Here is a 21,738-nt window from a genome sequence, read left to right as displayed (position 1 = left end):
GCAACAAAATAAGCACCAACTTCCATCAATCATAAAACAGTGACAAAACATGATAAATGAATGGGATAAAAATCACAATTACCTATAATGTGTCTACAATGCACATGTCAAATTTCACATTCATCCAATTAACCATGAGAGTTTCACAAATCAAATGCCAACATGTGTCACAAAACATCACAAAATGAGCCAACAGAAGAGAAAATCTCAATCAATTAGAAAATGCAAGCAATAAATCCAGAAAAATTCTCATGTGATCTCAACATATATATGCTCATTCATGCAAACAATTGGCTCAATTCAATGTCCACAAGCACATCAAATAAAATCATGAAGTTCATAAAGCTTGGTGTGACACAAATTGTCACACCTCTATTCAAAAATTCATATCTCATCAACCAGGTATCCAAAAATTACAAACTACACATCAAAATCACCATCAAAGAGTCCAGAACAAGCACAAAAAATTTCATCAATTTATTTGGAAGCATCATCATTTCATGAGTGATATGGCAAAGCATGTTCAAATTGCATACATCCAAACAATCCCTAGGCATTTTTATTTTTCACACGTGCACAAAAATATTAAAAATCACCATTAAAATCTACACATCATAAGGAGAATCATGCAAAAAATTTCACAAAATTTGGACAAGAAATGAATTAGTTATGGATTTTTGAAGTTCATGTAATCAAAAATGAAATTGAAATGAAAAAAAAGAAAATGAAATAATGATTTAATTCTGAAAATGGCACGGTGGTAATTTTCAACAACATGACCAAAACGGCACCGTCTTCATTTATGTGGTGGCACGTTTTCATTGGTTCTGGGAAGCGGTAAACACCAATTTCAAATGAAACACATGAAAGCAAGATCAAACAAGCCTGGCGTTGTGTTCTTGAGCAAGAACAGCAAGAAATTTTCCAGAAAATGCATATGAACTTTTTTTAACCAAAATCAGCAAACTATACATCAACGTGACCGTCTAAGCTAGCACATCATGAATACGTATCTGGTTTGACCTAATTCTACCTAGGCTAAGCAAATCGAACGAAAATAGATTCCACATTCAAACTTAGATCTCAGATTTCTCACACAATTCTCAACCAAATCAAAAACCACAAGCATCATGATAATCTATGTTGAAAGATCTATCTAAGCCATATCTCAATTTGAACAATTAAGGAATTCGAAAATGCACCTTATGGAGAATGCAGTGCTGAATTCGTGCCTCTCAAGGTCCAAGAAGGTGAAACAGATGAAGCTTCTTGATGTAGAAGTTGATTGATACACGTGTCTCAGCTCACAACAACTCCAGGTGCAAGAATCATGAAGATGCCATGGTAGAGCAAGCTTTTGACAGTCACGAATCTTGAAGGTTTTGGCCTTGGATTTGCAAAACAGTTCCTCTATGATGATTGTAGAAGAAGGATCCAACAAGAACCAGTGCAATTGATGAAGATTTCAATGAAAAATGATGAAAAAAGTGTGGAAGAAGTTTGGAGAATTTGAGAGAATTTGGAGGGAAATTCTGTTAGGATCTTGAAGAATGTGTAAAGTGATTATGATTCTGTTATGATTAGTGATATATACCATCTCCTTAATCCATTTACTAATCCAAATTAGCCAAACCAAAGTGAATTAGCAAAATGAGTTTTTAAGTGTAATGGCCAAAAAGTCCTTTTGCAAACCAGTCAATAGAACAGTGCAATATCAGTTCCCACAAGTTCTAAATGGTATTTGGAGTGTGCTGGAATTGGTCTTGAGTGCATAGGCCTTGTATTTTGAAATTTCACTATGCCACACCAAAAATACAAATGAATCCACTTGAAAAATGACTTTTTGCCATGCTTATTTTTGATGAATTTTGACCATGCATCATGAAAGTACATGTGAAATGGGGTTTGCTCAAAGAAAGATCATCCATTTTGGCCATTCCATGTGAAAGTTATGCCACTTTGAATTTAGGCATTTTTGGAAAATGATTGGGCCATAACTTGTCAACCATTCATGGGAAATTCAAGTTCTTGGACTTTTTGGAAAGGTGAGAGCAAGATCTACAACTTTCATGTTGAACAAAATTTCATTTGAAGCATTTTTGGACATGTAATTTTGTGGTGAAAAACTTTCCATTTTTGGAAACTTTCATTACAAGTCACTTTCTATTTTTGGCAATTTTTTGTCTGACTTTATTTTCTTCATTCTTGATGTTTGAAATGTCAAATGAAACTTGTTTAGACATGAATGAAGTATATCCAACTCTCTCCCACCTCCAAATCCATCAAATCAAGCACAGTTGACCACAATTGACTTTTTCAATTGATAGATGAATTTGGCCATGCACTGATCAAGCTGAGCCTCAATCTCCTGATGAAATGGCTCAAGGGTGAAACCCTAACCTCCATAAGCTCAATATAATCACATGATGATCCCCATATCCATTGTAGACCCCATCTCCTTGCCAAGCCTTGATTGGCCCAATGCAGATGATTAGGGTTGACCATTGGTCAAAACCCTAATCTCAAGGTATCTGATCAATCTCTTGGTGATGATGAAACCATGATGATGATGATGTATCACTTCCACCAATATATAGACCAACCTCCTTGAGAAATCATGAAACCCTAATTTGTATCACAAACCCTCAGATGATTAATGATCAATTCCAATAAACCCTCAGGCTTGAACCTTCACACCTCTTTATCTTCTGATCAAGACTTAGGAGGATGACTTGCACAACGTAACCACATGATATGCAATATGCAAATGCCTAATGACCTAAAAATGATATGCAATATGTTAAGCTAGTCCCAAGAGAGGAGGGCAAATTTTGAGGTGTTACAGCTGCCCCTATTCAATCCACTGTGAACCTGTTGATATGAATAGCCTCGGCTTTCAGATGATCAGGATGAAGAGTGATTGAATACCAAGAACAGACGAACAATTTGCACTCTGATGGGAAATAATTAACAATGCCTGTCAGAATCGGCAAAGAACCAGTCTTGAAGAAAACTCCGTCTGGTACGGAGAAAGTCGGCCTGATTACCGAAACAGGACTATATGGATAACTGGTAACACCAAGATAGCCACGGCCTGAGCGCCGCTCGTCAGTCTGAATACTGAGCATCAGAATATGAGAGTTTGATGTCGATCTGAAAATCGGAAATTGGCCTGAACGCCACCTCGGTCTGAATACCGCCTCGGTCTGAATACCGCCTCGGTCTGAACATCGGAAAATTGGCCTGAATGCCATAAGTACTTCGACCTGATCGTCGGAAACTTCTTCGATCTGAAAATCGGAAATTGGCCTGAACTCCACTTCGGTCTGGATACCGCCTCGGTGAACACCGGAAAATTGGCCTGAATGCCATAAGTACTTCGACCTGATCGTCGGAAACTTCTTCGATCTGAAAATCGGAAATTGGCCTAAACGCCACTTCGGTTTGGATACCGCCTCGGTGAACACCGGAAAATTGGCCTGAATGCCATAAGTACTTCGACCTGATCGTCGGAAACTTCTTCGATCTGAAAATCGGAAATTGGCCTAAACGCCACTTCGGTTTGGATACCGCCTCGGTGAACACCGGAAAATTGGCCTGAATGCCATAAGTACTTCGACCTGATCGTCGGAAACTTCTTCGATCTGAAAATCGGAAATTGGCCTAAACGCCACTTCGGTTTGGATACCGCCTCGGTGAACACCGGAAAATTGGCCTGAATGCCATAAGTACTTCGACCTGATCGTCGGAAACTTCTTCGATCTGAAAATCGGAAATTGGCCTAAACGCCACTTCGGTTTGGATACCGCCTCGGTGAACACCGGAAAATTGGCCTGAATGCCATAAGTACTTCGACCTGATCGTCGGAAACTTCTTCGATCTGAAAATCGGAAATTGGCCTGAATGCCACTTCGGTCTGGATACCGCCTCGGTGAACACCGGAAAATTGGCCTGAATGCCATAAGTACTTCGACCTGATCGTCGGAAACTTCTTCGATCTGAAAATCGGAAATTGGCCTGAACGCCACTTCGGTCTGGATACCGCCTCGGTCTGAACACCGGAAAATTGGCCTGAATGCCATAAGTACTTCGACCTGATCGTCGGAAACTTCTTCGATCTGAAAATCAGAAATTGGCCTGAACGCCACTTTGGTCTGGATACCGCCTCGGTGAACACCGGAAAATTGGCCTGAATGCCATAAGTACTTCGACCTGATCGTCGGAAACTTCTTCGATCTGAAAATCGGAAATTGGCCTGAACGCCAACTCGGTCTGAATACCGCCTCGGTCTGAACACCGGAAAATCCTTCATGCCTATCAGCATCGGCGAAGATAACAAAACAGTGATAAGTGAGTCGGCACGCATGCCACGGACCCATGTTGGGGATAAGACGCCACGAACCGGCTATTCTTTATTCCGCCCTAGCACACGAACACTTCGCGTTTAGCTGGGAATTATTCTTTCTTGTCTTTCTTTCTTTTTTTTTTGGACCCCGAAACCTCTTTGATTACCATTCCCATCTTTGCTCGACAGAAACTTTGATTCAAAATCACGATGCCAAACTCCTCGGAGTAACACCTTCATCTTCGGGCAAAACCACCTCTCCAACAAATATCACGGCTTGAGACCAGCGTATGCTTGCAATAATGATGCATGATCTTTTTTCTAGCGTAACGCTCCACAATCATGGAAATGCTACGCGATTTATTATATTTTTTATGCAATATGCTATGCTTATTCTACATGATGAATGTATAAAAAACATCCCCCTCAAGGGACTCTTCTGGGGAGCTCGAGACACTCTGCTGAGGAACTCGCCAACACTCTGATTTCCACCCTGCTGGGGAAATAGCACTGCTACTGGGAAAAGGCAACCCTTGTTGGGGAAATACCTCCTTTGCACCCAATCCGCTTGGGGATATTGCTGAGGATAAAAACCGCCAACGCTCTGTGGGGAAATAACAGTCTTTGACTTGCTGAGGATATAAATCCTGACCCTGCTTCGGGAAACCCTCACAGATACCTCCGCTGGGAAACAACAACCTTCAGGCCTGGCTACTGGGAGAAGCATCGATCTAAAACCCACTGGGGATAACCATCTTGACCCTGCTAGGGAGATTGCAGACCTTGAATCTGTTAGGGAATTAGTCCTCACGACTCCGCTTGGGGAGATGCATCCTGACTCGTTTGGACCTTTTCCGCTCCATCATCTTGTATTCCAAACCGCTCCGCGCTTGACGAAGATCGAACTCCTGGGACTGATACAGACTTTTCAGTTTTCAGACTTTGAAGAGTCTTCTTGATTAATTTCCAAGGATCGTCGTACGTCCTCGTCGTCTTTCCACCGTTCTTCAATTCATTCGTCCCTGATCGGACTCCGTGGGGATTTCTTTTGTCAAAGCTTCCACATCACAACCTGCAGGTGAGTGAAAATACCTAACAGTACCTGCAAAAGAGATCGTTAGATAAAACCGTGCCCCAGGCGTGTCAAGATTTCAACACTTGGGTCACTCAACCTTTCCAAATAAGATTTCAAGCTTTCAATCTTATAAGCATGCATTGGAAGGGACCTGTATGTCTTAAAATGCAAAATTCTTTATCAAAAATATCTGGATGTTTTTGCAATCAAAGCAGTAATGAAAAACAAAAACAAGACTATTTAACTGAATATGCATTTTATTGATCGGAAAAGTGTGTGGCTCAAAAACCGAGCAATACAAAGGAAGCAATTCCTGAAAAGAGGTAATTGCATACAAAAGGAAAAATCTATCCTAATGGCAATGTGAAACCGCGATCTCATCGAGTTCCAACTCAGTTACACCCCATATATCCTCAGACTCTCCGTGCTTTCTTGCCTTCTGAACAAGACGTTTCCAATTGATCCCTACCGAGTATTATCCATGATGCTTTAACCAAAGCGCAAACGATCATGCTGGACGCAGTTGTTCGTTTCAATCCCTCTTTTGCCTGGACCGCCCTTTCGGGTTTTCAATCCACCGGGATACCCTTTTTTGCCCAAGCCTCCTTTTTAGGTTTTCGACTTGCCGGGTGTACAGTTTTTCTCTTATCCCTAATTTTTGCCCGAACCTTTCTTTCTGTTTTTCTTTTCCTTGGTTCGCCGGGATGCCCTTTTTTGCCTGGACTATTTTATTCTTTTCGTCCAGCGGGTCTCTTTATACGAAGTATTTTTTAACTGGGTCCGCATTCACAGGGGATGGAAAATCTTCGCCATCCATGGTCGTTAACAACAAGGCTCCGCCAGAGAAAACCTTCTTGACCACGAATGGACCTTCATAATTCGATGTCCATCTGCCCCGACAATCGTTTTGAGGAGGAAGGATCCTTTTCAGCACCATATCACCTACGTGATATACCCGAGGCCGTACCTTTCTGTCAAAAGCACGCGTCATCCTTTGCTGGTATAACTGCCCATGACAGATGGCTGCCAACCTCTTTTCTTCAATCAGGCTTAACTCCTCGTACCGGGTCTTTACCCATTCCGCCTCTTGCAATTTCACGTCCATCAGGACTCTCAAAGAGGGAATCTGAACCTCAACTGGTAGCACTGCTTCCATTCCATACACCAATGAGAAAGGAGTTGCCCCAGTAGATGTACGCACCGAAGTACGGTACCCAGGATACCAGCTTCGTACTCAGCCACCATTGTTGGTGCATTCACATATTAACCGGCAACGAAGGGAACATGGGATCCCTTTGGCGTAACCAAAGCAGCACTAACTCATTCACATTAACCCCATCAGACATCAGAATCCGTTCGGATTCGGGGTCAGACCCCTCCTCCGGGATCGGTCACTCTCAATCTTTCGATTAGAGCACCTCGAGATGTCCTCATCAGGGAACTCAAACTTCCTTGGTTGACAATCCTCAATGGGTTGCTGGGCGAGGTAATCAGACAATACACCCCTTGATTGCCTTCTGAGAGCACCACAAATCAGTCAACATTATTTTGCTCCTCTCACAACCCGTCCGGACAATGCTGGCTTATCAAACACATACTCGATCAGATCCATCTTGGAAATCCACAAAGTGGTATGAACCAGCATACACTGTCTCAGTCGGCGAGCAGCCTATGCCAAAGTACAGCAAGTTTTCTCGAACAGTGAATGTATTGTTTCATAGTCGACAAACTTTTTGCTAATGTAAATTGCATGCTCTTTTCGACAAGACTCGTCATGCTGACCCAATACACCTCGTAGACCCCTCAAAGGCCGTCAAGTACCAGATTAACAATTGCTCCCTCCGCAGGAGGTATCAGAATCAGAGGTTCCTGCAACTTATTCTTTTATTTTCAATGCCCCTTGGCAATCATTATTTCACCTGACCGTTTGATCTTTCTTTTCAACATCTTGAATATGGGTTCACACATGGCTGTTAGATGAGATGTGAACCATGACATGTAGTTCAATCTATCTAAGAAACCTCGATTCTCTTTCTCTGTTCTCGGTTCAGGCCTTTCTCATTTTTTTAATTTTTTTTAGCAGGATCAACCTCGATTCCTCTCTGCCACTGAACCCCAACAGCTTACCGGATCGCACTCTGATAGTGCACTTACTTGAATTCAACCTCAGTTTGAATTATCTCAATCGGTCAAACGACTTGGACCGGTCTGCCAGATGCTCCATTTTTGTTTGGGACTTTGCTATCATGTCATAATCATAGCATTCAATCTCATGATGAATCATATCATGAAACAAAGTCACCATGGCTCTCTGATAAGTAGCACTGGCGTTCTGCTTCTCTAGAGGACAGTCTTCTCTCCATGGTAGCTTGTGCACAACGGCATCGGTATCCGTCCCTGGCGTACCCTGACATGACCCGGTGAAGGTATCCACATGCTCTTTCAACAGGGCTACCATTCTGCTCTTGACTTGCCTCTGAAGCGTCTCCAATTTTTGCTTCCTTCCTGACCTCGGCGGTGCTTAGAATAATAATCTCGATCCGCTCTTCATGCGGCTGAATCACCTTCTCCTCTTGTTTCAACAACCTGGCTAATTCCAGCAGATCACAATCTTCTTCGCCTTCTTCTTCGGCATGAGAGACCGGATTGTCGAAGTCATATGAGGTGTAACCAAATTGTTATCAATGAGATCCGGAGAATTATTTTTGAATTCGGAACAAGACAAATCAAAAAGGGAAAAAAACAGAAAACATTGCCATTTTTATTTGTTTTTAAACTGCAAAAATAAATGAAAAACAGGGAACACCGTTTTTTGATTGAAAAACATCCATTTATTAATGATGCAAAAATGTTGCAAAATGAAACATGAGGTGGCCCTTACAATGACCCATTACGTGTCAGGCAACACGCACGACTTTCATGCAAATAAACTGAAAACAGAAATTATTAATCTTCAGGATGAGTGACAGTGCTGATCTTTTTAAGCCTTCCATTTCCCTGCCACACACGATTTTATCCATGCCTCAAGTTCACACTCACTGTCAGTCTCTTCCCCCACCGCACAGACGCGATCTGAATTTTCAGCTATTACACCCCCCATCACCTGACCCTGCACCGACACGGGATCGGCATTAACATTCAATGATAGTGTAAAATTGAGGGCCTTGGAATCCACCAGGTCTTGAACAGTATGCTTAAAGGCTCTACAACCCTCAATGTTATGCCCAGGCGCACCAGAATGGAATTCACACCTGGCGTTCTCATTATAGTTAGGTGGCCTCTGATCTGATCTCAATGGAGCTAACATCCTTGGCCGAACCAACCCAAGATCCATCAACCTTTTAAACAGAACAGCATATGGCATGGGTGGCTTGTCAAAATGGCGATCGACCCCCTTTCCTCCCACTTGGCTCCCAGCTCCCTGTGTTTTCTGTGGAGTTGGCTGAGGTTGCTGTCGGACTGACTGATTACCAGTAGGGATGGTTACTGTAGCAGTGTGCTGGTAGTAACGACCCCTACCGTGTCCTCTCTGGGCATGCACAACACTTGATTCACCCTCATCCTTGCGCTGGTCATTACCAAAGGATTTCTTTGGTCCAGACGACGAAGCATTTCCCTGTATTTCCCCCTTCTTCAGCCAGTCTTCAATCCTCCCCACCTTCTCGGCGATTACTTTCTGCCCCAAGGCGAACTCTTGCATGACATTGATCAGCTCTCCCATCTTCTCTTTCAGCTCGAGAATGTCGGCGTTAGGCGGATTCATCATTCCTGTGTCAATCAAACAGGTTAGAAACTGACACCTGCAAAACAGAAGACAAGTTATTATGGTTCATGCATGAATGCAATGTCCATCCACATGAGGAACACTTTGTCTCTTGATCCTGGCTTCATCGAGACATATAATAATCTGGCAGCAATATTCTGATATTCATCATTTGATTTCATCATACAGATCAGAGATATATGATTCAGCAAAATACCCTCAACCATGTGTGTGCTGTGTGAGTGCATACGGTAAAGCAAATAAAGCTTGAAGATCAATCACTGAATGAAAAACAACCATCACATATCAAAATGCACAATAAGTGCCATAGTCATATATCACAGCTGATACAAATCTCCAGAATCGGGAAAGAAACACAAGCAAATGAATTCCGTCAACAAGCCTGACGGTAATCCATACAAATGAGAAAGGCTATCCCGATGAAGGTCCCACAGACGGCCCTACATCATCAACCATCCTAGCAAACTCCGCGGCGAACCTGAGCTCGGTGTTCTCCTGCTGTAATCTCCCCACCTCTTTCTGATGAATCTTCATATGCCTGAAGTAATAATCTCTCTCAGCCATGTAATGATCTCTCTCAGCAATGATCTTCATGTTCTCTGATTCCTTAACCTTCAGCTTGGCCTCCCACTCAGTAATGAGAACTCGGACTCTGTCGTCCCTCTGATCCTTCACGAGAATCTGCCTCCTCTTCTGATCTTCAATGACCTTTGAAGCTCTAGCCAATCTCTCTTTGGTGATGTCATGCTCCTTTGTTGAAGATGCCAAAGCCTGACTGACCTTCCCATAGTAGGCAATATCCATCTCAAAGCGCTTCGCTTCCAGGGCATGTCGATTGTCCTGATCTTCCATTTTCACTTTGATCTCCTGATTAGCCGTCTGAATCCGAGCAACACTCATCTCCAATTCCGCTTTCTCGGCAAGCAACTGATCTCTGGCCCTCTTCATCTCAAGGAATTCTTCCATACTGACAGAAGAACACGGACCCTCAATCATAGGACACCAAGGATCACCTCCCGGAAATGGTAGAAGTGTAATCTCAATTCTCTTCCGAAGCCAATCATCAAATGGAGGAAAAGACCGGCTATTAACCTTGCCAAAAGGAACCTTTCCTTTCCTCTGAATGTTACGCCATGACCCAGATACTTGCCTTAACTTGGCCTGATCGCCCTCAGCTGAGAAGTAAAAGGACTCCTGAATCTCTCGCTCGAGAGGAGGAACCTCCATGGCAAACCCCATCTGTCTCCTAAGAAGCGTCGGATTGTAATTAATGCAACCCTGAACTCCTATAAGTGGCACATTGGGAAATCTCCCACAGCTATATATGAAATCCCGTCCAGCCATACCATTATGAGTCCATGCTATATCAGCAGCCCGCAAACCCATCAATCTGACCGACCACTTGACCGTAGGATCAAGATGAACAAAAGCACCTCGGGAAGGCAAATACCCCATAAACCATCTGAATAGCAACTGAGCACAGCACCGGATCAAACCCCCACGCCTCTTCTCGTTCCTGTTATGAACCGAGTAATAGACATCTCCGACCAGAGTAGGAATAGGGTTCCTCTGTATAAACAATCTGATGGCATTATGGTCCACAAAACTCTTCTGATTAGGAAACAGAATAATCCCATAAATGCTTACAACAATCAAAGCACAAACCGTCTTCCAATTACCCGCAACTGCATGTTCCTTGGCTTTAGCCTCCAAGAAACTCAAGTGAAAACCCGATAATTTTCCTTTCTCCTTCAAGCCCTCCTTGATCATTTCCGGACTCAAATAAAGAGCACGAGAAATCCCAAGGACGTCAGGCTCTCCCCTAATAGCACAGAAAGGAATCTGATCTCGGATCGGAATACCCAGGATGCTAGCATAGTCCTCCATCAGAGGTCCCAACAAATAATTTGGAAACACAAAGCATCTCAGACCCGGGTCATAGAACTGGAGAAGAGTATGAACGGCGCTCCTGTCACTGTCAGTGAGTCTGAAAACCATCTTCAGGATACTACCGTATGACTCTCTGAACATCCCCACATGGTCGGGTGTAATCAATGCTATCATATCTCTCAGCTCGTCAATCTCTGGGTTGAAAAAGCTATAGACAACATCGTCTTTCAAACCGGTCCTCATATCTGAGCAGAAAGTCTCTCAACCAGGATCTCGATCAAAAATGTCCCTGCATATGGCTAAACATGTGTTAGATGCAAGTAAATGCAAGATGTAATGATGCTGATGAATGAATGCAATGCATTGTGCCATCCTCCAAGTCATCTGATCATCTGTTGCTCTGAGTCACAGCCCTGAACTCTGAACCGATCATAACCATCTGAGGGAATATGTAACCATAGATCCAACTCAAGGGTTCCGAAATAAACGGAAGATACATCACCATCATCATCATCAGACAATCTCTGAGCAGATACCCATAATTATCTCTGAGTCGGCCCGGGGAATCCTGAAATAAACGGATCCCCACTGATAAATACCACGGGCAACACTTCGGCGTCTCTGAAAGAAACGGCCATAAATCCGACTTATAAATAGGACTCTGATCAACGGAACCATTAGTCACCATCTGAGTCACCATCTGAATATGCATTTGAAAGAATCACCCTCCCCTTACAGGTAAATTCTAATCAGGTCACCCTAAGGCGGATAATAGTCTCGACAATCGGGCAAAGATACTCAATGGGTTTGCCCTTTCGGGTGTGCCATTGTAGCTCTCTTAAGATCGTCTAAACCAAAGATCCGGGAAATGATCGGTCACCGAAGTCAATAGCTCAGAAGAGATAACTAAACCAAAGTGGAGTATTCCACAATGGAAAGCTCTCCAATGAACCTCGTCCGGCTTGTGGTATGTCACGTTGCAACAATATACTAATAAAGCAAATGAGGAACGTGAGACCACACTAATCCTAGGCGTACACTCGGGCCTGGGTTTTAGCCCCACTCAGAACACCCACCCCAAAACAGAGGAACCACCTGCACAGAGGACGACAACATGATAGTATGATGCATGCAAATATTTATGCAAATATATACACAGTTAGAATAATAAATGCAATAAATAAAGCAACACAAGCAACCTAAACTATCCTAGAACGCTAGGAGAGACTCGCTTAGGGAAGATGGACCAACATAGGTCAACATCTTGTAGTCCCCAGCAGAGTCGCCAGCTGTCGCATCCGCGAAAAACAACCGGCGGGCTGAAACAAAAACAACACAGAGCCGCCACCGTGCGTTATTTATCCCAAAGAGGGAAAGGAAACGCCCAGAGTAAACCTGGAAAGAACATGGTCTCGCGACCAAAGAGAAAGGGTACGGGAGTCGGTTACGCAAGGGAAAGGTATTAGCACCCCTCACGCCCGTCGTACTCGACGGGATCCACACTCTAAAAGAAAGAAAAGGTTGCTAAACAAACAACACACACACACCGAAGACAACACAGGTGGGGGTAGAGGAAGAGGGCTCGCTAGGACATCGCATCTTATGCCTACGTATCTCGTCTGGAACGAGAATCAGAGCTGCCGTAGTTCGGCTCACGCACGCCAAACAAACAAACGCATAAACAGGCAAACATGGAACCCGAACGCCACTCGATGGACTTACATCGGCTTCCGAACCAAACAAGCACACTCAGGATACGGACAGCCAATCGCTGGTCTTACATCCATATCCTGACACACAAGAAGAAACAAGCAACAAACAAATTGCTAAGGAGTCGGGGACTCGAGCCTAGCAATCGTCAAACAAACGCACACAAAAAGAAAAAAAGGTTTCCCGGAGAAGTCTCGCACGACCTCCTGCCTACGTACCTCATCTGGTATGAGGATCAGGGCGACGTAGTTCCCCTGAAAGGGAAAGAAATTCTAGCCAGAGACAAAGGGAGACACACTACTAGGGAGCTGTACTCGAGCCTAGTGTTATCATGCATCATTGCCCTATGTTATGGTTTCTGTTGATATTTGTAAATATAGTATTAAGAATATGTGTATATCGAATAGTCCCACATCGACTATATCATGTAATTAGTTATAATCTCTCTATATATAATAAAGTCTCCGTAGTGCTTTTCAAGACACACGGTTATTCAAATGTCTCTTAGTCTCCTAATTCAACATGGTATCAGAGCCTCGTTTAAGATCCGGTGGGCCACCTACTATGGTTTCTGCTATCGGGCCACCCACCATTTATTTCCACGCTCCAGATGTCCATTCCTGGGCGTGAGGGGTGTGTTAAGAGTCCAACATCGGAGAATATATGGCATGAACATGTGTTTATAAGTGGGGGCAGTCCTCACTCTGCCAACCGGTTTTGTAGGGTTGAGTTAGTAAATACTATCAATACTATCAATAGGCCACTATCTCTTGACCTTCCAACTACAACAGACTCTTAATCTCTCCACTAACTTATTAATAGAAACCCACCAACTATAACATTAAAGTTTATTTAACATTAATAGACACTAACATTATAACATCAAAGAAACTTGAAGGTGATAGTGGTTGAACTAGAGAAATTATGGTATTAGGAGATGATTTTGAGTAAAAAATATTGCATCCAAGACGTGGTATTTATAGAGACGGTACTTCAATTGTACGTAACATGTGGACGCCTGTGGGATTGGCGCCCACATAAAAGAACATGCAGGTGTCAGATGAATTGGCGCCCACCAACCAAAATGCACCTAGGCACCAGGAGCATTGGCGCCTCCTCATGAGGGTCAATGCATGCGCCAATAACATTGGCGCCTCCTCATGAGGAGCCCAATGCATGCACCAATGCTATTGACGTCTCCTCTTACTGCATTGGGGGTGCACTAATTTATCCGACGCATCCTCTATAAAACCTGGTTATTTTAATTATTGGTTATTTTATTTATTTATTTTGAAAAACTGATTATTTAAAAAAAAAATCTAAGATCTATAGTTTGCCTTTAAATTAAGGGCAATTTGAAATATTCCCATAAGATACCCGTAAATACTATCCACTTGTAAAAAAATTGTTACATGGAAACGGACATGATTACGAGTAATTATCCCATTAAAATACATAGATACGGGCACAAGTATGTATATATATATATATATATATATATATATATATATATATAATATATATATATATATAATATATATATATATATATATATATATATATATATATATATATATATATATATATATATATATATATATATATGCGAAAAAATACTATGCACTAACACTGTAAAATATTTTTACACTGTCAACCAATAAGAGACGTGTATCCCGCCAAATCACACGTTTAATTTTAAAATACTGATATGACATGGCAGAACGTTATAATTCTATTGGTTGATGGTGTAAAAAAAGTTTACACTGACAATGCACTACCTTTAATCTCTCTCTCTCTCTCTCTCTCTCTCTCTCTATATATATATATATATATATATATATATATATATATATATATATATAGAGAGAGAGAGAGAGAGATAACACCCAAGACCGGAGAGGCCGAAGAGTGGTTACATGTAACACCCGAGAGCGAAGGAGTGGTTATCGGTGCATGAGGCATGACAATGAGACACTTCTATCAGCTTCTAGAGAAAAATCAAATTCACATCAAAATAAGAGGGATCTTGAGGCTGTGCAGGTATGAGACTACATGGTTGAAGGAAGGCTTATAATGATTAATTGGTACTATCTATTCCAATAAAATGCATCTTCTTTTCAATAGCCTAACAGATAAGAACTCCATAGATCTCTATAACATCATTAGTTGCATCGCATCTTCCATAAATGCGCCTTCTTTTCAACTGCATCTTCCATAGATCTCCATAATATCATTCATTGCATCGCATCTGTGCTTCTTTAGCATTTTCTATGAAATGTTTTAAGGAGTTCCACTCCTTTTATATTTCAAACTTTCTTGATCTAAAACATAAGAGTCTAAATTTTCAGGTGGAGGTGGAAGATGGGAAAATAATGGTGGACTAAAATTATTTATATATATGTATTGTCGCATGATAGAAAATAGAGGGTGAAATAATAAGAAGCAAAGTTATGATGACATAAAAGACATACAAATCAATTATAGTTGTTGGCTATTCATTATCCTCCATGCTTTTTTAATCAATATCAAAGTCCAGTCCATCCAAGTTAAGCTAATGCACCCATTTGATGGCTGCTAGAAGGTCTAATGCCTCCCATGTATAAACCTCAGTAATAGGTCATACACAAACACCTCAGTCATGGTCCATGATAGAATTTCCTCAAGGGGTAACAAGGATCCTCCTATGAAGGTCCAACATCTAATTTCCTCGAGGGGCGACAACGATCCTTTCCTGAAGGTGTAACATATAATTTCCTCGACCGGTGGCAAGGACTCTCCAGTGAAGGTCTAGCATATAATTTCCTATTGGGACAATAATGATCGTTTCATGAAGGTTCAACATATAATTTCCTTGATGGGTGGCAAATATCCTTCTGTGAAGGTCCAACATAAAATACACTTTAAAGGGAAGGGGGTATCCATTTGTTTACTTTGTTCGACTTGAAAATTGGAGTTTAGTTTTGTTTATAGAAGATGGAGTTTGGTTTGTCTTCGAAGACAAGTTTTAAGAAGATTAGTTGGTATGATGCTCTGTTCGCTAGGGGTCAAAAAGTTTGGAGAAAACTAAAGTAAATGATGGTAACATTATGATTTTGGAAAATAATGTTGTTGGGAGTTTTACTCTCATTTGACAGTAAAAGCCAAGGAAATATTTGATTTATATTTTAATTAAAAAATAGAATAAAATTAACATTACTACAAAAAAACAGATGTATCATCGGGCGCGAAGTTTATTTAACCTCAGCTACAAAGGCGAGGTAACGAAGAGCGTGATTAAAATATGTCACTTTACCCCTCGGTTTTAGAATAACTTAAGCAAAACCGAGGGGAAATATATATTCTTTTTTTTATGTCACTTTACCCCTCTTAATTTATGAAAATATGTCACTTTACCTGTCTCAATTTATGAACAAAATCGAGGGGAAATATATATATTCTTTTTTTTAAAATACTCATTACATTGTTTACACAGAATATTAATAAATTAATTTGCTTACAAACTACATTGTTTCAAAGAATATTAAGGTAAACTCTTGAGTCTGATTTATCGTCATCATTATCGGTGAAGAATAAATGCTGGATATATTGGAGAAGAGCAAATATTGAGGATCCTCATTTCATTGATCTTAAGGAAGATCAAATGTCTGATATAAAACAAAAAATATTAGACAACTAAAATAAATATGCAATTATATGATTATTTAAGGACACAAACCTTGACCACGAATAATTTTCTGCTCTTGCAATCCATCCAAGAGAAAAAAATTCAAATAAAATAAATATTTTTTTAAGTTTTAAAGTTTTCATATCAAATGTTCCATTATCAATTTTTAATATTCATAATGTTTTTCTAACAAGGGTTTTAAGATTCACGTGGATCACTAATGGTAGTGTCCTGATCGTTGATATTAATTAAATGGACGACAAATATTTGTTTAAGGATGATGAATAAACTCAATAAATACGCTTATATTTCCCCCCGATTATTACTCAAAAACGAGGTAAAATATGTTTCTTGTTAAATAAAAAATACACAAAATAGGTTTCATCCCAAGTTCCACATACCTCTCGGTTTCTGTAACCGGGGAGAAAAGTTTTTTTTTTTAAATTATATTCTTTATAGATAATATTAAAATAAATTGTTTAAACAAATCCTAGTTTTGAGAATGAATTCTTGGATAACAACAAATCTTTTAAAATTTCTGATAAGTTATCTGTTCCAACCCATAATTTTTTTTCTGCACTTACAATAAATCCCAGAGAGATTTCATTATCTTGAGCACATGTTTTCATGGCAAATACTTTCGCATGAAAGAAAATAAGATAATTGTGTTTAGGAATAAATTTCTCAATGTCGTCTACCGAGGAAAACAATAAATTTCTCAATATTTCTTTGATTAACAACATAGGAACGTTCTTCCAAAAATACAACAACATCAACACCATTATGTTGGAATGAATTGTAAGAGCAGAAAAAATATTTTATACAAGATAGAAGAACATTGAAGATTTTTTTTTTGTCTTGCAATCCCTCCCAAAGAATGCACAAGTTTGAAGTAGCTACATATAAGTTAGGTTTATGGTAAAATCTGATTAACAAGTGTTTTTATAGTAGAATCTGATAATCTAATTTCTTGGTTATTAAATATAACCGAAGCAATAGATCATTAACTTAAAAATAAAAATAAAAGTAAAAAGAAAGGCAACATGTTTACAGAAATAAAAACATAAACTATTATTATTGGGATTCGAAGCATGTCCTGGATTATTTTTTCCCTTGGTTAAATTTAGAAACTGAGGGAATATGTGGTATTTATTAAAAAATAAAATAAAACATGACGCTCATTGGCATTATACATTGATTTTTAGTTGGGTGAGGTGAAAGTTTTGTCATAAAATATATTGTTTGTAGTAGTGTAAAGACACTATTAGTGTTCCTCTCAGTTAGCATTCAACACCGAGGGAATATCTAATTTAAATTTTAATAAATAAATAGAATAAAATAAGGGTCCCATTTTAAAATAAATAAAATCATAAACATTAGTTGCTCGGAATCGAAGCGTGTCCATAAGTGACTTTTCCCTTAAGAGAATACGTAACATTTTTTGTTGAACAAAAAATTGATGAACGGTAAGAAATATCAAATACAACTCCCTACCATAGACCATTATCTTTTTTAGATGCAATATCTTCTAATTATGATTATGAATAAATTTTTCAATGTTATCAACCAAGGCAAGCAAGCAATAAATCACTGTATCTTTGCTTTCATGACAACATTGAAAAATTATTCCTAAAATACAACTACAAGAACATAATAACGACAACAACAAAATAACAGAGACAACAATAGAAACAACAACAAGAAAAACATAATGGAGTTTGGTTTAGGGGATTAATATGGATACGCAAATGAAAAATTAAATTTGGAGACAAATGAGTTAGGTTTAGGGCTTAGTACATGGTGCTTTATATATAACATAACTTTTCCCCTTGATTTTATCAAGTAAACGAGAGGAAACTTTATTATTTTTAGGAGTAGTTCTAAATAGAAAGTCACTAGGATTAGGAAAAGACATTAAATATCACGAGATTGATGTTCATAGAAAACTAATTGTATTAATTCGAAGTAGTGAATTTTCTTTCTTAGGTAGAGTGCTCCCCAAACGTAGGTGTGACTTCACCGAACTGGGTTACCGATCTCTTATTTCTTTATTGCTTTCTACTTTGTGTTTTTATTGATGTCATAGTATTGTCTTAAAGAGTTTAAGAAGTTGGACCAATTGCCCTAACATCGTGTCCAACATATGTCCACTGAGGAACAAAATCTCAGTTACCTAACGTATTCTTCCATAATTGATTATTCTTGTTCATACTTTTTCATCTTCATCGTCTTTTGGTTCAATATGTTTTGATTCATCTTGTTCATAATTTTTTATTCTTCATATTGTTCATACGTTTTTCTTCTTCATTGTTTCCATCCCATGCGACATTCATCATCTCCATCCTGGGCTTCATTCGATTTAGGGTTTGAAAAAATGGGAGAAAGCAAAACTTCATCAATTGGAAACTAAAGTGGATTGAGTTTATCCAGATGTGGATGTAATGAAGCAATGAAGACGTTGGTTGTAAACACCATTCAAAACCACAAGAAAAAGTTCTGAAGATGTTGAAATGCACGGGTAGAAAATATTTAATTTTTTCATTATTTTCTACATGTTTAACTCATTCTTATTTTGTACCTAATGGTAGAGTGTGGAAAATTGTGATCTACTTATCTAAGTTGATGAAGTTGGATATGTTCAAAGTAGGAATGGAAATTAAAATATTCCAACAAATTGCAATAATTATGAAATGATAATGGCTTACTCAAGAGAATTTGGGAAGGACATTGACAAGGAATTTGGGAATGAATTTGGGGTAAAATTCAGTTCAAAGAGGCATGAAAAGATCAAGAAGAAGGTTTAAATGGAGAAGAACAAAAGTCAGTGTTTGATGATTGCACTTATATTGTCTTGGATTTTTTTCATATTGTCCACGAGTTCATGTAATATGAAGTGTATCAAAAGACATGGAATCAAATCAAATGTGATGAATGAATTATCATTGTGTCAATAACTAGTTTATTAATGAAATATTTAGTTTTGTTTGCAAGGTTGTCTCAAATGACACTGTGGTCTATTTTGTGTTCAAATTTATGATGTATCAAACAAGATTGTATTAAATGATATTGTGAAAAATTATGGTCTATTTTTGTATGGAGTTATGATGTTTCTTTTCTTTTTCCATTTTTGCATATTACAACCATTGGGAACGTTTTCTTTCTTTCCATTTTTACATCCTTTTATACTCTTCCTGTTATGTACATTGTAATGCTACCAATTTGGTATTACAATAATTGTTCTTAATATGAGTAGATTCACCAAAATCATGAGATCTCTTTTGTCTCAACTTTTCCATTTCATTTTACGCGTCTCTGACTTGAAATTATCTTCTTCAATTAATATGTATATATGGAGATCACAAGAATAGCAAACAAATGTAATTGATTTATATGTATTTTATGTCTTCAGAACTTTTCTTCTTCTTATTTTACCCACCTATTATTATCTATCATGCGGCAATACATATAAATAATTTTACTCGACCATTATTTTCCCATTTTCCATCTCCACTTGAAAATTTAGTCTGTTATGTTTTAGATCAGACAACACTCATTTTAATAGATTTGAATAGTCCATATCATTTTCTCTCTCTCTCATTTTATGTATTGATATTAAGCAAAAGTAGACGTAGTGGACTTTGAGATTGAGTCAAAAAGTATAGCGGATAATACCTCCTATTTCATAACCATAAAATACCTCACATAGTATTTTAGATTATTTTATCTATTTTTTATTATATTATATTGGTATTTTGTGGTTGTGTTAGGTATTTAACTAGTATGAGATTTTATGCGCGAAAACGGAACAAAACAGCAAAAATCGGAAGAAAATGCCAAGACTGTGTCATGGATTTCAGAAACCCAAAAATTCACCCACTAACAGCAATACCTTGAAGGCTTCTCCCACTTTCTCCATTATTCATACATGATTTGTGGCTGTTAGTAATAGAAAATCCTCCTATAAATAATCAGTGTTAAGCTTGGTGTTTATCTTGAAGCAAGTTTATATTGCAACATTTAATTTCCAACGAGGTTTTATTTTCTGTATTGTATTAAAAACTCCATTTTGAGCAAATTACAGTTTAATTTTGAGGTTTAATTTGATTTCTCTTTCAATTATTTATTAATGTCATTTTTATTGTTTGAAGCTTTTACATGTCATTTTACTAAATTACCTTTAATCTTATTTAGTTGTTATTTTAATTGCCAAATTTATATGATATTATTCTTATCTTACCATTTTAATTATCAAATTATATTTCAGTGCTATTACTACTTTCATAAACATATATAATTTGTTTACTGTTATTGTTATTCTATTTATGCTTGTTCACGTGTTCAATATGCTAGCTTAAATTACGAGAGTCTGGATGTGAAGAACGTCATACCGACGATACTCACATGAATCACAATATTAACTATGCGTAACAAGAATTGTTTTTGGGTCTGAAAATTTTGTTTTTAACACGTTTCTATGCAATGCGAATGCAGTGCCAAAACGGAAGTCAATGTATAGCACTTTCAGTAAGGCAGGTCTGTGGGAGGTTGCAAGCAGGTTTGGGTCTAGTTCTGAGCAAATCGGATTATGTCTATCTGTAGTTAAGCTGGTACGTATGTTTGAATTTAGAACTGCTCTTTGTTTTTGACCATAAACATAAGCTAAAGGTTTTGTATTGTCTGCCCTCTTCTACAGCATGAGTTCATAGATCCAAAGGAAACACCAGAAGAGGTGGCTTCTAACTTCACATGTGCCATGTACGATACCCCTGAAGAAGTTCTTAAATGTGCTAGACACATGGTATGCATCTGTAACTTTATTCATAATCATTAAAATGTGTCCTTTGTTTGATTATTTGGTTATTTTTTGGGTTGGTAAGAGTTGGTATAAATTTATTTGATGAGTACAATTGGTACATGTTTACTTTTTTGCTGGGTAACATTTGATGGTCTATTAAGCTGTATAAAATGGCATGGTCATGGTGTCCTCAGTCAGAGTTATGATTACTTTTTGCCCCCTATTGAGAAAGACTTCTGCTGCTGTTGTATTGTGGGTCTCATCTGTTGGTTTCTACTTTCTTCAATCAGGTTATTTTTAAGATGGTCGAGGAAAACCCAAGAGATGTTGGGCATGAAATGGACGGGCTCAGTATAGTGTATGGAGACGAATCTCTGCCCCGTCTTTACGAAAATTCCCAAATTTCCTCTGAACAACTTCCTTCGCAGCAGCTAGGTAAATATTGTGTTAGGTGTATGCTGCCCTTCATCTAATG

General features: G+C 38.9%; 1 protein-coding gene and 1 pseudogene across 2 annotated transcripts in view; both read left to right on the top strand.

Annotated features, from left to right (window-relative positions):
• The window catches only part of LOC127130583 (transcription elongation factor SPT6 homolog), a 73,446-nt pseudogene that overhangs the window by 15,115 nt on the left and 36,593 nt on the right, over positions 1-21,738 (top strand).
• The window catches only part of LOC127126489 (transcription elongation factor SPT6 homolog), a 36,981-nt gene continuing 35,491 nt past the window's right edge, over positions 20,249-21,738 (top strand). Inside the window, exons 1-4 of one of the 2 annotated variants that reach the window (XM_051055422.1) lie at positions 20,249-20,406; positions 20,960-21,075; positions 21,162-21,266; positions 21,554-21,698. In XM_051055422.1, the coding sequence (XP_050911379.1) occupies positions 20,394-20,406; positions 20,960-21,075; positions 21,162-21,266; positions 21,554-21,698 (379 nt within the window). In that variant the 5' untranslated portion in view covers positions 20,249-20,393. The remainder of the gene's footprint in view (positions 20,407-20,959; positions 21,076-21,161; positions 21,267-21,553; positions 21,699-21,738) is intronic. The other variant, XM_051055421.1, reaches the window with a different exon arrangement.

This window comes from Lathyrus oleraceus, chromosome 3 (genome assembly GCF_024323335.1).
Source record: "Lathyrus oleraceus cultivar Zhongwan6 chromosome 3, CAAS_Psat_ZW6_1.0, whole genome shotgun sequence".
NCBI lineage: Eukaryota > Viridiplantae > Streptophyta > Magnoliopsida > Fabales > Fabaceae > Lathyrus > Lathyrus oleraceus.
The sequence above is the reverse complement of the archived record's forward strand: the minus strand, read 5'-3'. Positions and strand labels throughout refer to the sequence as shown.